The following is a 17,242-nucleotide window of genomic DNA, read 5'->3' on the forward strand; positions in this document are numbered from 1 at the left end:
GAAAATTGCTCACCTTGCTGCACTGACAGTAAGTAGATGCTGCCCTGGAACATCTTTACCATCTGTTTTGCTTGTTTGACATAAATATTACCAAACTATTGTTCACACTTTGTTGTAGATAAAGCAATTTAATCCATTAATAATGTGTTGGTTTTTGTTGTTGTTTTTTTGTTGTTTGTTTTTTTTTCCTGTGGTCGAATTTGCTCTTAAAAGGATTTTCTTTTGAAGTCAACAGTTTAGATTGGATTCAGTTAGAGAACTTACACTTTTCTGAATACCAATGAAACTTTCTTTTATTCCTTGTTGAATGCATCTATGTGACGTAGCATAATTGGCACTTGAGGTCATTATCATGCCATAAATTATGCATGAGCAAGTTTTATTCACGCTATTGTAAATGTGTCCCAGCACTGTTGAAGTGGGGAATTGTGACTTATCAGCTTTGATACATTGGAGATACTGTTTTGGAGAAGTGTTTTCATCTGCTTTTCCCGAAACTCTTTAATTCCTCCCTTTACAGAAACAGATGACTATGCAGAGATTATAGATGAAGAAGATACTTATACAATGCCATCAAGTAAGTATGTTAATTGGAACTTTTCTTCCCAGCAGCTTCTTTGGGACTGAATCTTACATATCAGCCTTAGGAATATTTTCTTTGCACACATATTGCTCGATGATGTCTGCAAGCTTCCTAGCTTCAGTGTCCTTTTAAATTCAGGTTATGAAACGAAGTAAGGTTCTGTCATAGCTTTTGCTGTTATCAGTGACTTCACTGTGAGCTCCCTTTTATGACTCAAAATGTCATAAAATGGAGGTTTATTTTGTACTGCTATGCTGAACACAATGCCTAAAGAATGAGTAAGATTTCTGTCAGAAAGGCGAGGGATTTGGAATGCTTTTGGATACTGCTCTATAGCTGTATCCCATCCTTGGTCCTTGCTCTGTGTCACGCATGCTGTTCTCTAGAGAAAGTCATCTGTACTACATGCAGTATTTTTCAAGATAAAAGACTTCAGGAACAGAAACAAAGACGCAAAGTTCTTCTGAGTCTTCATCTTTGAAATAGAAAAAAGGTGATGCATTGACCACCGCCAGGATTTGCTCATGGAGTATTTGAATTAGGATATCATCTTGAACTGTCAGAGTCAGCTAATTTCACACAGAAGTCCATATGCTGATTTTAAGTTACATCTGCAACCTACAGAAATATTTTGGCAGCCTGGGATTTCTCTAGCATTAAACAGTTGGTTCTGTCTGCTTCTGAAGAACGCCTACAGAAATGCCAGGTTGGTTTGGTGTGTCAGGGGAGGATGGTGCTGAGCTGATAGCGTGTTCTGCTGGAAAATAATGACTGTGTGTAGGGATTTCTTCAGGCTTTCATGAGACAGAAATGTTTCATAATCACTTCAGTGTTTATTGTATAATATGCTACTGTGGAAAATATTTGGAAAGCAAGAATATATGTTTTCTAGAAATAAACAATGTGCTTTGAATGTCTTGCAGTAAGTTATTACGTAATTCCATCAAAATAACTGCAGGGTCAAAAAATAACCTAAGTCCTTATTTATTTATTTTTTTAAACATATTGACCCTATGATTTTTTCATTATTATTTTGTAACCTTTTCTTTTAAATCTCCATTGAACAAATTACTTGTGGTCCAGCACTGGATGACTCCTGAACACTTCAGTTTATGCCTTCAGTTCCAAGCCTGTAGGATGGGCTGTTGACACGAGCATTAAGTGCTGTGCCGCACTGAAGTGGGTTCGAGTGTTCAGCAGTCCCAGGGCATGGGCAGTTCAGGTCACAAGAACAGACCTGTGACTTCTGCCAATGTAAAGTTAAAATTGCATCTGTAATAGCTCTTCTTTTTTTTTAAATGTTAAAAAAATGTTTGTCCTTGATTTGATTTTAAGAAGCTCTGAGTAAGCATTTGATCTTTCTCTTAATTGCACTGCAGAAAGCTATGGAATAGATGAAGGTAACAGGAGATCCTTTACCCATCCTTGTATGCTTGCAGTTTGGAATGATGTGGAACTTTTCTTATTCACTTTCATTTAATAAACATTATTTATCTATAGTTAAACCAGCTAGCTTTGGGATTTTAAAGAGGAAAATGCAGTACTTAACGCACGAAATGAAAAGGGCATTTATCACAGTGTTATCTATCTCTAGACAATGTTATTTCTATAGTGTTAATGAAGTGCAAAAAATCAGTCCTTAAGTCCTAAGCTGGTAGCTTATTTTTTTGCTCTGAATAATAGTAGAGGTGAAAACATATACTGTACATGCTTTACTGCTGTTCCAGAAATATTTTTCCATGTCTGCTAGAAATTAAATTGCAAATGAAGTAATTCACTTGCAATTGCTTAAATTTTTTTTGCCAAAGCACTGAGGCATTTTCATCAGAAAGCCTCTCAGTCTTAGCAGTGAAGTTATTAAAATTGCTAAGTTGCAATGCATTCTATCAATTTTACTTCAGTTACAGACTGATGGAGGTGTACTGCACTCAAAATTTTGCTCTTTCATTCTGTCTTTATTTGCCATGCTCTTCGTTTCTGTATTTTTTTTCTTGCAGTTACCTCTTTAAAAATTCTCCTGGCTGATTTGATGGTTCCAAGATCTAAAATACCACATAGTGGACTTCTCTTAAACTCATAAAAGCATGTGGGCAAGGGCTGTATTTATAATCATCTCTATTGTCCTAGGCTATTTATGTTTTGTCTTTTACTAGCAATAACCGTTTAATTATCTCAATTGCATTGAAATAAATAATGCATAATAGTTAATTTAAGAAATTATAGTTCACATTTTGTTTTTCATTGCTTTGATTCAAACTTTTGTTTAAGAGGTTTCCACTGTGTATACAGCATTTGTATAGGTTGGTGTGCAGCGTATGTTAATCTTAGTTGTTCATTTGTGAGACACTGGAGTGACTGAGTTTGGTATCTTGTGGATTGTTCCTCTGCCTTTCCTCAGAGATCTGATATTTTAAGTGCATTATATTCTTATAGCCAGAGATTATGAAATTCAAAGGGAGAGAATTGAACTGGGGCGCTGCATTGGTGAAGGACAATTTGGAGATGTGCACCAAGGAATTTACATGAGTCCGGTAAGCTTCACTTCTGAAACAAAAGAATAAGCCAAAAAACAAAAGCTTTCAAGTTAAAATAAAGAAATGTGTGCCTCATATGCCTTCCAGAACAAGCAAACGTTGATTCTGTGATTTATTTATTGGAATAATCCCCACCTACAGCATATTTTTCATTTTTCAGACATCTAAAATAGTAGCTCTAGAGTGATCCCTCTGTTTTACAGATAAGAAAGTGAATGAGAAATGCCAGGTAAACTGTTCACACCCCTACCAAAACCACTGGCAGCACTAGCATTAGAACTCACTGCTTTTAAACCTAGCTGCACACATTCTTCTTCATTTTGAGTTTGTCCAAGCATGATATGCACATATACCTCTGGCCATACTCCACTAGTGAGTATTTGGTGCTGTAGAACCTTCTCTGAAGTTTGAAATAGCATCTGGAGATGTTAAACCTGGATTGGATTTCAATTCAGCATTCAGTGCAGAAGCTGCCATTTGGGTCAGGATCAAGTGATCTAACTTCTCTGCTGAAATATAGGGGAGAAGTTTTAGTCTTTTATGCTGGAAAGGCAGTAGCTACAACAGAGAGCAATAATTTTTAAAAACATCTGTTTCTGCAGTAAGCACCTTTCTCTCTTGCTCTATGACTTGTGTGTTAGCATAAGTTATTACTATTTCTTCCGAGAAAAGATACAAAATAGATGCAGATCCAGCCAGACCTTGATGTTCGGTAGTCACCTCATTGAAACCAGTGAAGGCAGTGGCACTCAGGAATTAAACTGGGGACTGGAGGGGTGGGGTAGAATAGAGACAAAGCTGTAAAATTATTTAACTTTAGCCAGCTATAATGAGGAACTAAGTCTGCAACTGTCAGATGAAAATTTATTTCTCAACTCCAGAAATTTGGTGTCTGGAATTTCTGTAAGTGAAGTTATAATTCATATGTACAACAGCTGAGTTCTGGCTTCAGAAGCATTATGTCCCAGAACCAACTGGTCAGTATCCCAAGCATGTGTGGGATTAAATAAATACATATTTAATGCAATACTTTAAAATAGGGATAAGTGTTCAAATACATCATACAGATGTTAGATATTTCATTATACCTCTGTTCAGAAAAACACTTCTGCTATACCTCGTGTTAGAATCAGTCTTTATTTTTATTTAACCCTGGGCAACTTAACAGGAGTGCTCGAGGAAGAATGTTGCAGTGAACTTGGAGCAAAGTGGATAAATGTAGTGCTCTGTAGAACCAATGGTAGACCTCTTTTCTTGGAGCTGTTCTGTAAATACTGTCCATCTCTTTTTCTTGAATAGGAAATTAGATTCTGTTAAGTCATCATGTACCTCGTCAGCTTTATATAAATGTTAACCTACTAATTACTTTTATTAATAAAATTATTGCTGCATCTAAGACACTCAAATATGCAAAGTGAAAGTAGTAAGGTATCATTAAATTTTGATGTAATAATCATAGACTGTAGCTTAAATGTCTGGAAGAAATGATAGAGCAGGTAAAAAAACTAAGTTACAATAACATGATTGCTTTTCCATCTTTGTGTGTATTCAGTTCACATGTGAAAACGTGGAGGAGATGCCTGGTATCTTCTTCTGCTAGCTCAAATTCCAATTTGAAAATCTCATTTATCCCTGTTCGTTGTACTTGGGAGATTCTTACTCAGTTGGTTGAATAGCAACCACATCTTCTACAAGGCTACTTGCTACGAAATATTTCTGAAATACCACAAACCAGCATGTATATAGAATACTGTATGAAAAGTTAGGCATGCATATAGGATCTTAATGTTTACGTGCAAGCAATTCTAATAAAACTGTCTTTGAAGCCTTATTTACTAGGGAATTAAGCTAAAAGAGTCATTTAAAATAGTGTTTACTGTTTGCTATACAAGTGTTACCAGTCTGTTTTTGGATCCTCATTGTTCTGTCTTCTTACGCAAAAAAAAAAAAAAAAAAGTTTCAACCCAGTTCCAACACCTCTGCCATGGGCAGGGTTACCAGCCAGCAGATCTCTGTGCCCAGGGCCCACGGAATCACAGAATGGCCAGGGTTGGAAGAGACCTCAAGGATCATGAAGCTCCAACCCCCTGCCTCATGCAGGGCCACCAGTCTCCCCATTTAATACCAGACCAGGCTGCTCAGGGCCCCATCCAACCTGGCCTTGAACACCTCCAGGGACGGGGCATCCACAGCCTCTCTGGGCAGCCTGTTCCAGCACCTTATTGTTCTCATAGTGAAGAACTTCCCCCTGACATCCAACCTAAATCTCCCCTCCCTCAACTTAAAACCATTTCCCGTTGTCCTGCCATTATCTACCCTTGTGAAGAGCTGTCTCCTCTCCTGTTCATAGGCTCCCTTTAGGTACTGAAAGGCTGCAATGAGGTCACCCCGCAGCCTTCTTTTCTCCATGCTGAACAAGCCCAGCTCCCTCAGCCTGTCCTCTTAGGGGAGGTGCTCCAGTGCCCTGATCATCTTCATGGCTCTCTCTGGACCCTCTCTGACAGCTCTCTGTCTTTTTTGTACTGTGGGCTCCACACCTGGACACAGTACTCCAGATGGGGCCTCTCAGGAACAGAGTAGAGAAGAACAATCACTTCCCTGTCCCTGCTGGCCACCCCTTTCCTGATGGAGTCCAGGATACCATTTGCTTTCTGAGCTGCAAGAGCACACTGCTGGAGCACAGTGCACATGTCTCCATGTCTTGGAGACTCCAGACCTGGATGCAGTACTCCAAATGTGGCCTCACAAGGGCAAAGCAAAGGGGGACAACCTCCTCCTTACAAGTGCTGCCACCTCTCTTTTGGTACAGCTCAGGATACTGTTGACCTTCCAGGCTGGTTTATGTCTGGCTTTTCATCCACCAGAGAGCACCAAGTACTTCTCCTCAGAGCTGCAATTTTTGGGAACTCATTAATCCTTTGTCAGGTCCCGATCAGAATTAATTTTAAAACACTTCACCTGCTTTTCCAGTTCATTAACAATCGTCAAAGTGACACTTGAGCCTGGGATGCAGCAGTGGGGATGTGCTGTGCTGGAGCAGATGGAGCTCCTCGTGGATGGAGCAGCTTCTGTTGCAACTTAATGCAGTTGTTCTTGTGAGAGCCAGCAGTACGTAAGCTTTCCAGCTCATTATGCAAATAGAGATTTAAACTTAAAAAAAAAAAAAAAAAAATCATTTTCCAAGTAAATTGTGGTGTTTTGAATCCTTGTGAAGACAGAATGCCTAGAGCTCCTCTAGGAAAGAAACGCTCTTACAACTCCTCAATGCTGTCTGTGACTTAGAAAGGAGTGTTTGTAGGATGCACCAAAGGAAGATAAGATGAAAGCCTCCTCCTGAGCCAGGAGGCCTCCTTTGGGCTGTCTGAGAGCTTCTCATTTTTCTGTACTAGGAGGATAAGCAATCAGATGCTCAAATCTGTTTCTGCTTTGGAATACATGTGTTCTGTTAAACTCAGTTTTAAGCTCTTGGTGTAACTGGCTGTGAAGCTAATGTATAAAATCTTCTCTTTGTAGTTTGAATTCAGTTGAAAAGCTGACTTAGTATGTATCCTGTTAGCAGTCTGCTTTGTATAAAGGATTTGAGTCAGTCAAAAATTATAGCTGTTCTTTGCACTGCAAAAAGCCACAAAAAGCCCTTTATTTGGCTTTCCAAGTTGCTTGCAGAAGCCAAGTGTGTTTTTCAGGCATGTATCTACTTGTTCCCTTTGCTTTTGCTAACTGTGCTTCCTTTCTAATCTTCTGTAGTGCTGGAACATTTATAGTACTGCACACTTAATCATCTTCTGTCAGAATTTCTGTATGGATTAATGTAATTTAAAACAGCTAAAATTTTAATTAGATGTAAATGCACACTAAATGTCTCGGTTATAATAACATTTCTAACATTGATGCTTTCAAATTTAATTTCTTAACTAAAGGTATTCTAGTTAATATTCACTTTCTCTAAATCAGTTTTGTTGGAGGTTTAGACCTAATTTTATGTGGTCTGTGTTTTAGTTATTTCTAAATCTCTTTCAGGAAAATCCAGCTATGGCTGTAGCAATCAAAACATGCAAAAACTGCACCTCAGACAGCGTTAGAGAAAAGTTCCTACAAGAAGCCTGTGAGTATTACATTATTAGCTTCTGTACATGGTCCTTGGACTTTGCAGCCATCTGTGCCAGAGATTTCTGATAAGAATTTGTTTTATTAATGTATAGTATGGGCTTTGTTCTCTCCTGCAATGTATGTATGTATATACGTATATATAAAGCAGGAAAACTGCTTTATATCTTGGCATTGCCCTTGTATATGATTATATGTGGATTATTTGGCTTTCCAAATTTCAACAGTGATATCTGACTCCTCGAAGGCTTCAGAACTGGTTTTGGAGTGTCAAAAATCTGATCTCCTATTTCCCTCTTAATGATTTTTTTAATGTAGTAGCATTTGTGTCCATGTACTACACTACCTTTTAGGTTAAGGTGTTGGCCTCGTGAAGTTGCTAAGACGTTGCATCAAATACGTATCTGTTTTGAAATGTCAGATCTTAATGAAATAAACCAGTTTTTTAAACATTTGCCTGTAAATAATGCAACCTCAAACAGCATCTGTGATATGTGAGGAAAACTTTTTTTAAGGAAAATACTAGCAGAAAACTTCCGTAGAAGTGTAGTTGTTGAGTTCTGTAACGTTTGGCTCTATAAGAAAATGCTGCCTGTTACCCTCCACAGTTGTGTCTCTGTGTCTTGTGAAGTGTCTTATGGTATATCATTATGGTATATCATTAAAGTAATTAGTTACAGCCAGTTGTTATAATGTGCTCTCCACTTAATGTTCGTTTTGTTCATTTTTTTCCAAATTGTGTAGAAAATGTGTTCATAGTTTATGCCTCATTAGTTTGGAATGTCATATTTTTCTTAAATTGCTGTAATTCTTTCAATTACTTGTCTAGCTTTGGAAAAGTAAGTACATGGAGGAATTAAGTTATTTTAGGAATAACTTAAAAGTCAAAGTTAGACAGCTGTCTGTTAATGTAGAAAGTAATTACAATGTAGAGAGTAGTTTAATGCCACTTTATTAGACTCTTGTGCTCGACAGATCAGAAAACACCAGTCTTGTAGGCAGATAAATAGTGCTTTACAAGTTTGATTTAATCATTTTTCTGTTTTTCTTCTTTTTTAAAAGTAATTCCAATCCATTACATTTCTCCCTTGCAAACTCTGAGATGTTGCCTCGTTGTTAGGGCATTCTCTGAAGGGCCCATATCCAGCATCCTGCCAGAGCTGGCCATTTTGCTAGAAAGCTTCAGATATTTTTTTTCCTTAGTACTGCATACATAAACAAAAGCTTTGCAAATTCAGGATGTGGAAGTATGATGGAAAGATCATACTGATGTAGTAGTTTGGGCATTTGAGTTTTTGTGGTGAATTTTCCAGTGCTGAAAAGACTTAGGATTGATTCTTGCAAGGAGGAACACCTGTACAAGGAGAAGCTCAGGTTGGATATTAGGAAACATTTCTTCTCAGGAAGAGAACAGACTGCCCAGAGGAGTGGTGAAGTCAGTGTCTGTGATAAGGGTGGCACTTGGGGACATGGTTTGGTAGGCATGATGGTAATGGGTTGACAGTTGGACTAGGTAGGATAATCTTTTCCAACGTTAGTGATTCTGTAATTCCATGTGGAAAAAGACATTTCCGTGAATAACATTTGTTTCTTCAGTCCTGTTTGCTCTTGCATAGTAGCGTGTTACCATTGAGGCATTTGTATGTGCTGCCGTACAAACTGCATGGGATTTGTAGATTTTTATTCATCTTCCACTTTTTTTTTGTAAATTACTCCTTTTTACAAGTTATTCATTCCTTTTGGAAACTAGATCTTCCTCATACCTTTTGAAGCTGGATGGCAAAATGAATTTTTGAGTTTGTCAGGTAACACTGATAAAATTAGTCTCTGGAGGATACTTTCCAGCAATGAAATACGTTTAAAACTGGTAAGGCCATATGAAGTATCAAAATACTTGTGCTAATTCCTTCTCCATTGATTTAGTAATCATAACTGTATTCCTGCTTCATTTTACATCAGTGAAGAAATGTATATTTCATTGAGTTAGATCAGTATAAGAGAACTCTAAAGATAAGTAATGGGTGTTTTGTTTTTAATATACACTATATTTACCAGGATTTTACAAGTGCAATCATAGAATCATTAGTGTTGGACAAGACCTCTAAGGTCGTCTAGTCCAGCTGTCAACCCACCCCACCAAGCACTGAGCCATGGCCCTCAGTGCCACATCTGCCTGTTTCTTGAACACCTCCAGTGACGACGGCTCCACCACTTCCCTGAGTAGGCTGTGCCAATATGTTACCACTGTTTCTGAGAAGAAATTTTAATAGTGTGCCATTACTTCTCATCCAGGTTCAGGAAAACTGGTTTAGCAATGTATACTTTTTCATAATGTATGCACTCTGAAATGCCCTTTACTTTCAAAGGGATGAGGGGAAGTCACAGACAGAATCACAGAATGGCCAGGGTTGGAAGGGACCTCAAGGATCATGAAGCTCCAACCCCCCTGCCACATGCAGGGCCACCAACCTCCATGTTTAATGCTAAACCAGGCTGCCCAGAGCCCCATCCAACCTGGCCTTGAACACCTCCAGGGACGGGGCATCCACAGCCTCTCTGGGCAGCCTGTTCCAGCACCTCACCACTCTCTCTGTAAAGAACTTCCCCCTAACATCCAACCTAAATCTCCCCTCCCTCAACTTAAAACCATTTCCCCGTGTCCTGCAGTTATCAACTCTTGCAAAGAGTTGATTCCCCTCCTGTTTGTAGGCTCCCTTTAGGTACTGAAAGGCTGCAGTGAGGTCACCCCGCAGCCTTCTTTTCTCCATGCTGAACAAGCCCAGCTCCCTCAGCCTGTCTTTGTAGAGGAGGCGCTCCAGTCTCCTGATCATCTTTGTGGCTCTCCCCTGGACCCTCTTTAACAGCTCCCTGTCTTTCTTGTACTGGTGGCCCCAGACCTGGACACAGTACTCCAGATGGGGTCTCACAAGAGCAGAGTAGAGGGGGACAATCACCTCCCTGTCCCTGCTGGCCACCCCTCTCCTGATGGAGCCCAGGATACCATTTGCTTTCTGAGCTGCAAGATCACACTGCTGGCTCATATTAAGTTTTTCATCTACCAAGACCCCCAGGTCCTTCTCCACAGGGCTGCTCTCAAGGACCGCTCCTTCCAGCCTGTACAGATGTCTGGAAAGTGAAGTTAAGTCACTGATTTAGGAGTCGAGTTCAATTCTATGTAGTGTTTTACCAGTTTTTCTTGCCCAGTTCATGTGTCACCATTCATTCTTCTTTCCTTTTCATTAATGTTTTGAGCTACATATTGATAGGGTTGTTTGTTTTATTGATTTCCTGTAGTTTTCATAACACATGAATATTTTAAAGAGTATGTTCTTAAGTTGTCCCATTTAAGTTTCTGTGCAGTAAAATATGCTAGTGGACTATTACAAGATTAAGTCATACAAGTAGCATTATCCAAGAATTTCTCTTGGGATGCTTAGCGTTGCAGGGTGTATTGGTTATACAACTGCTGTGAACTAGAGTGCAGAAGTAGAATTCAGGGCTCTGTAGAATAGAAAAGGTGCCTACTGTTCTAGTCTACGATTCATAAAAAGCCACATTATGGAGGGAAGGGGATTATTCTTCTAAAGTCATATGTGAACTAAAGCAGACTTGCCAGTTCAGTAATTGTTGTGTATTTCTGTTGACACTATACATTGTAAATACAAAAGAGAGAGTACTGTAAAATCAAATTAATAATGCTCATCATATGCATGTTGGGAGATGAAAACACAATCAGAGGACTGATATTTCTTTTAACCTAACAAACATACCTTCCCGGAACGTTAATAAGCATTTCTATGTCTTAGTGCATGAAATCTACTGACTGCATTGCTGAGACTGAAAAGTTAATTAAGCCCATAGAAAATAAGGTCAGACGTGAGCATAGTCGTTACGTGAGGTTGTGTGTCTGTGTCAGAAACTGACATACATTTTTTCAGCCATTGAATTACTCAGTTTTATCCTTCCTCCTCTTCTTCCAGTAGAAAAACACGGGTTAAGAGGTCATGCACTGAATTGATAGGTCAACATGCCCTTGTTATGCTCAGTCAGGGTAGAACTTCTTTATTGCTTACAAACCCTAAATTTTCTGTAGCATACAGTCTTGTTTTTTCTCCTTTTAGTAACAATGCGCCAGTTTGATCATCCTCACATTGTGAAGCTCATTGGAGTTATTACAGAAAACCCAGTGTGGATAATCATGGAGCTCTGTACGCTTGGAGAGGTACGAAAAATTCTCATGTGTCTTTGGACTCTTGTCTGGCTTTGCAAACACTGAAAAAATCACTTATCTGCACTAAGGCAAAGGCAGACTCGACAGACATGATATCATACTTGTCTTAGAATTATGGACTCAGACACAGGAATGGCAAAATTTGACCTAACTCCTCCACTAAGGGATCTGCATCAGCTCATACCGAAGTGATTTAGTCATAGTTTTTAGAAGAACTTTGGTTGTTTTTGCAGGGTGAGAGCATGACCTGTGTCAAGTCAGATGATGATAGTGAGATACCATTTAAACAGCATTTGCAAACTTGTGTTCTGGAAGGGAAATTATTACGTGATGCCTCCTTCGTTCCTTTAAGGTGGCAAAAGAGGCTTGTGTTGTGAAGGCAGCAATTGAAGGAGACAATACAGAGAGAGTCTGTAGGAAAGGTACAAGTGGGAGCATAAAGCCATCCAAATTACTTGCCCAGTCTTGAAGAGTTGCTCCTGGAAGGCTGACCTTGGCACATGAAAATGGATGGGTTTGCTGTTCATAGACTAACGTGGCTCATGAAATCTTACTGACAGTAGTTACAAACTATTATTTTTTACTTTTTGGAAGCTTTCCTGAGTAAAAAAACTGTTCTTTGTCCCTTGGAACAGTGAATTTATGATGTTTCTTCTCCTGTACAGAGACCCTGATTAAGGTGGCTTTCCTCATTCTCGTGTCATTTGGGTGAATGGTTTATACCAAACTAGATCTCAGATTTTAAAATCGATTTATTTCCTTTGTGCATATCTGAAAATGTGAACTGAAGTAATATTTCATATATTTCATGCTGTAAGACTGTCATTTTGATTGCCATCCTGCAATTCATTGTTAAAAAACAAAACAAACAAACAAAAACCAAACAAAAAAAAAACAGGCAAAACAGGAGAGACAGGAAAAACCCATACAGGAGTCATTTTCTGTCACGAGATCATAAATCTATTTTCTGTTGTCCAAATTACTTTTCAAATCTTTGTTTTAATTTATACACAGCATTTAGTGCCATTTTCTGTTAGATCCTAATTGCATTTAACTGGATTTATAAAATTTCTACATTGATAGCAGGTGCTCTGAGGGAAGTGCATATATGTTAGCAAATTTAAAGTAAGAAAACGCATTCTTCTCAAACAATACAGCTGTTATCTGTATTCTGATTTGCTGTGCACTGCTGTCCTCTGAAGTCACTTAAGAAAAAAATAAGCACACTTAGTGGGTGAGCTCATAGGACCAGGTGTCTCTAGAACAGCAGTCGCACATGCACTCAGCCTCCAGAAGGAGCCTGAATGCAATGGAAAAAAGCTTACTTGGTTTAGGTAACATTTTTCATGCAGAAAAAGTTGCTTGGTTTTTGTGCAGAATTCTGGTTTTTCATGGCCAATGGTTTTCTGTTCTCATGCTGTCTGAAACATAGGCAGACCTGTTGACACTTCTGTAAACTTGGCAGTTTGAGATGCAGCCTGTTTGAATCTGTTGTCTTTCATCCTGACCACTTCCATTTTTTTCTTCTTTATGCAAAAAGTTGAGATCGTTTTTGCAAGTAAGAAAATTCAGCTTGGACCTGGCCTCCCTGATCCTCTATGCTTACCAGCTTAGCACAGCACTTGCTTACTTAGAGAGCAAAAGATTTGTACATAGGTAAGACTTCATGTATATGTGTGTGTGGCTGGTTGAAACATCAGGGAATGAATGTGCAAGATCACCAGACCGCTGGTTGGGAGTATTCTGGGTGCTGGATGTGTTTGCTTGAGTGAAGATGTATGCTTAAGATATGTATAGTTTTATATTTTAAGCTTAACTTTCCTGTTTATTTTTGTTGGCTTATGATGAATAGCAGCACTACGTTCATGTTTTGTGTCCATCTTCATGTTAGTACAGCTTTTTTGAGACTGATAGCAAAATAACCCCCTTTTCAAGAGTGACACCTGCTGGCTCACTCCTAGATTGACTTGGAGATAGTGCCTCATTTTAATCAGAGGAATAAATTCCATCTGAGTTGTTGCATTGTGGTTACAACATTTTCTCAAACTGCTTGTCAGCTGTCATCTTCCAAACACAGAGAAGTAAAACAAGGGGCAGCTGGCTTCTTAAGCAAAGAACAGGGAGAATAAAATGTTTATAACATAAAACTGCTTGCTTAGCTAAAAAGTGAACCTATATTTCTATGTTCGTGTGTTTCAAATCTTTATTACCTTTGAATTCCTCCCTAGGGAGAAAAGATGAATTTATCCCTGTATTGTATGCAATTAACAGTTGACAAGATTATCATGAAGCATTTGGAACTTGAACATTTTGCCTGTGTTTAAATATTTAAGTGCAAACGATATGTAGCATACATTGAACATGTATATGTGTGTATGCAGATTGGATATTTGTGTATGCTTACATGAATGTAGCAGCACTGTAAATAACAGACCCTTACAGTTGTCACAGATATTTGAATTTTGGCCAAGTCGCTGCTCATTTTAACTCTAGCAGTAAAATTCTGAAAGACAGCTTAATTGCATTGTACTGAAATGGGAAGAAGTAGATCACTTCAGGTTGCTGCTCAAATTTAAGTCTGTCAGCCTGCCAGAATCCAGAATCAACAAATAAATAAGGCTGCTTCTCTCACCTAGGATGCTGCAGGAAAAGAATATGCATGTCTTATTGGAAGCACTGTAGTACCACTAAAACTGGGCTCCTCGAGAAGCTTCTTACAGGACAGAGATGTTAAAGCATTTCCACACCTTTCCAGTGGCAGATGGAAGATTTTCTTCTTTCCATTAATTTGAACTGCCAAAACTTTTTTGCCTTTAACTCTTAAAACAGGTGAAAAACTAAAACTTTTTCCTCTGACACTGACAGTTACACCACTGACAGTTACACCTTAGAATGACAGTTTCTGCTTGAAAGGATGAAATATACCAGAGTATTTCTGCAAGCTTTTCAGGATCAGTAGGCAAACACGTGATAGTCCTCTTTTTATTCTGTGTATGAGCACCCGAACTGTGACTGGAAGAGTGATTTGGTCCTTTCAAAGGAGACTGATATTTCTGGGCTTTAATAATATTTTTCAAATGGTATTTTATCAGCATGAGTTTCTAAACAACTATAAATAGCATCTCCTCTATTTGGCAGAGATATTGCTGCTAGAAACGTGCTGGTATCTGCCACTGACTGTGTGAAATTGGGTGACTTTGGCTTATCCCGATACATGGAAGACAGTACTTACTATAAAGGTAAGTTGGCACTCTAGGTTCATCTTTCAAGGCACTGCTTTTCACTGTGCTGAGTTAATTATCGAAAGGAATTGACCAGGTTTTCTTGGTCTAGCAGTTGTTTGGGTTTTTTTTTCTGGTAAAATGATAAAGTGTTCAAGAATTGAAAAGATGGCAGTAAATTCCTACACCTGGGCATCAAAACAAAAAAAAAGGAATCACAGAGTCTAATTTAACTTGCAAAATTAGAAATACATTTCTGGGTAAAATTTTGTTATTTTATATTTTTTTTCATGGTTTTTAGAAGATTGTCCACATTTGAGGCCTGTCTGAGGTAATAGTAATGTATTAACCTAAGTATGCTGCAGTGATTTCAACACTGCCAACAGGTGCTGGAATTTGCATTGTCATTTTATGCTGCATACACCCAAATGCCACTCAACTGGCAAAATTCAGTACAGAAGAATGCACGTAACTACATTTTTTCCCATTTTGCATGGAAGATTGAGCTTAAGCAGCTCCAGCAGCTGTGAGATGTACATCAGTGCCTGATAGATGGAGGTAAAGAACAGAGATGGTGTGTATGGTGGCAAGCAGTCATGTTTTACATCTGCTTCATAATATGTAACTCTTCACAAGTTGAATCTTTAATAAATGTGTAAATAACAGTCATATATTTTAAAACATCCTTTATCTGTCCCCTTATGCTTCAGCATGTTTCTGCATTTCGTTTGTCTTATATCACTGTGAGCTACTTAGAGTTTTCAATGCTGAGAGAAGATGAAGAACATTTTTGTCATGATATTTTTGAAAGGCTTTGGCGACTGTTTTATTTTGTTCTGTTCTTGGGAGGTTTTTTTGTTTTTGTTTTGTAAGGCCAAACAAGCTACCCTTTTTTTCAGTTAACCATTTAAAGATACCTGCTGTGTAACTGAGATTTTCATGTCAGTTTCAAATTGAGTAGTGGTACATTCTGAACTGCAGTAGTTACATAGAATCATAGAACCATTAAGTTTGGCAAAGACCACTAAGATCACCAGCCATCAACCCATCACCACCATGACCATTGTAGCGTGTCCCTCAGTGCCATGTACCTTCTTCTTGAACACCTCAAGGAATGGTGTCCTCCAATACCTCCCTGGGCAGCCTGTTGCAATGCCTCACCACTTTTTGAGATGAAATTTGTCCAAATATCTGACCTGAACCTCCCCTTCTGCAATTTAAGTCTATTAGGTCTTGTTCTATCACTGTTACTCAGGAGAAGAGGCCAACCCCCACCCCGCCACAACCTCCTTTCGGGGAGTAGAGAGCAGTAAGGTGTCCCCTGAGCCTCCTTGTCTCCAGTCTAAACAATCCCAATTCCTTTGGTCACTTCTTATAAGACTTGTGCTCCAGATCCCTCCCAGTTTCATTGCCCTTCTTTGGACACGCTCCGGAGCCTCAGTGTCTCTTACAGTGAGGGGCCCAAAACTAAACACAGTATTGAGGTATGGCATCACCAGTGCTGAGTATAGTGGGATGATCACCTCCCTGCTCCTGCTGGCTGCACTGTTTCTGATACAAGCCAGGACACCATTGACCTTCTTGGCCACCTGGGCACGCTACTGGCTCATGTTCAGCTGGCTGTCAACTAACACCCTCAGATCCCTTTCTTCCATACAGCTTTCCAGCCACTCAGCCCCAAGCCTGTAGTGATGTGTGGGGTTGTTGTGACCAGCACTTAATTTTGTTAAAACTCATACAGTTGGTCTCAACCTATCAATCCAGCCTGTCCAGATCCGTCTGTAGGGCCTTTCTCAGGCAAATGAACACTTCCTCCCAGCTTGATGTCATCTGCATCTGTAAATAAGAATTGACTTAAAATTAGAAGGATCTTAATCAGTCCGTATATTTATGTCAAGTGCTGCTCTTTTGCCCTCTTTCTAGATGATGACCTGCAGAACTGGTCAGATGGCGCAGAAATCTCATGTACAAAATCTGATAGTTATTGAGTGGAGATGAGTTTGGCCTTTAAATGATTTCCCTGAGAACAAAGTCTGTGTCTGAGCACAGCAGTAGGAATAATGGCCTGCCTTCTTGTCTTCTTGTAGCTTCCAAAGGAAAGTTACCTATCAAATGGATGGCTCCAGAGTCAATCAACTTCCGACGCTTTACCTCAGCAAGTGATGTGTGGATGTTTGGTAGGTGAATACCAAAGGGTGGGGCTCTTAGTGTGCTGTGGAAATGTTTGATGCTTCATTTTTATTGCTATGAGATTAATAATTTCCAGATACTCCTCTGTATTTTTACAGTTCTTTCTAAAATTCCAGTTTCTTCCAGCATCTTTTCTGTCTCTGTGTTTTTCTTTTTCTCAGTAAGCCTGAAGTTGCGAGTGCTTTTTCATCTCTAGTAAGAAACTGACAGAAATGAAGGTCATAATGGAGACCCTTTTTTTTTTACTTTTGTTTTTTCCTCTTATTTCTTTTCGTAATACCATGGTTATTTTCAGTTTGTTTTATATTTTCACCTCCTATTTTCTTGATTTATTTTTTTTCTGCGGTTTTCATAAGCTCTAGATCAGCCTATGTCTTGT

General features: G+C 39.0%; 1 protein-coding gene across 30 annotated transcripts in view; it reads left to right on the top strand.

The window, feature by feature from the left end:
• Window positions 1-17,242, top strand: part of PTK2 (protein tyrosine kinase 2) — a gene marked incomplete at both ends in the record, with an annotated part of 141,740 nt that overhangs the window by 93,720 nt on the left and 30,778 nt on the right. For 18 of the 30 annotated variants that reach the window (XM_079533518.1, XM_079533533.1, XM_079533534.1 and 15 more), the window contains 8 exons: window positions 521-577; window positions 1,963-1,983; window positions 3,017-3,114; window positions 7,135-7,219; window positions 11,343-11,443; window positions 12,993-13,108; window positions 14,591-14,691; window positions 16,761-16,850. In XM_079533518.1, the coding sequence (XP_079389644.1) occupies window positions 521-577; window positions 1,963-1,983; window positions 3,017-3,114; window positions 7,135-7,219; window positions 11,343-11,443; window positions 12,993-13,108; window positions 14,591-14,691; window positions 16,761-16,850 (669 nt within the window). The remainder of the gene's footprint in view (window positions 1-520; window positions 578-1,962; window positions 1,984-3,016; window positions 3,115-7,134; window positions 7,220-11,342; window positions 11,444-12,992; window positions 13,109-14,590; window positions 14,692-16,760; window positions 16,851-17,242) is intronic. The other 12 variants (XM_079533529.1, XM_079533537.1, XM_079533540.1 and 9 more) reach the window with 1 other exon arrangement.

This window comes from Tetrao urogallus (genome assembly GCF_951394365.1).
Source record: "Tetrao urogallus genome assembly, chromosome: 3".
Lineage (NCBI taxonomy): Eukaryota > Metazoa > Chordata > Aves > Galliformes > Phasianidae > Tetrao > Tetrao urogallus.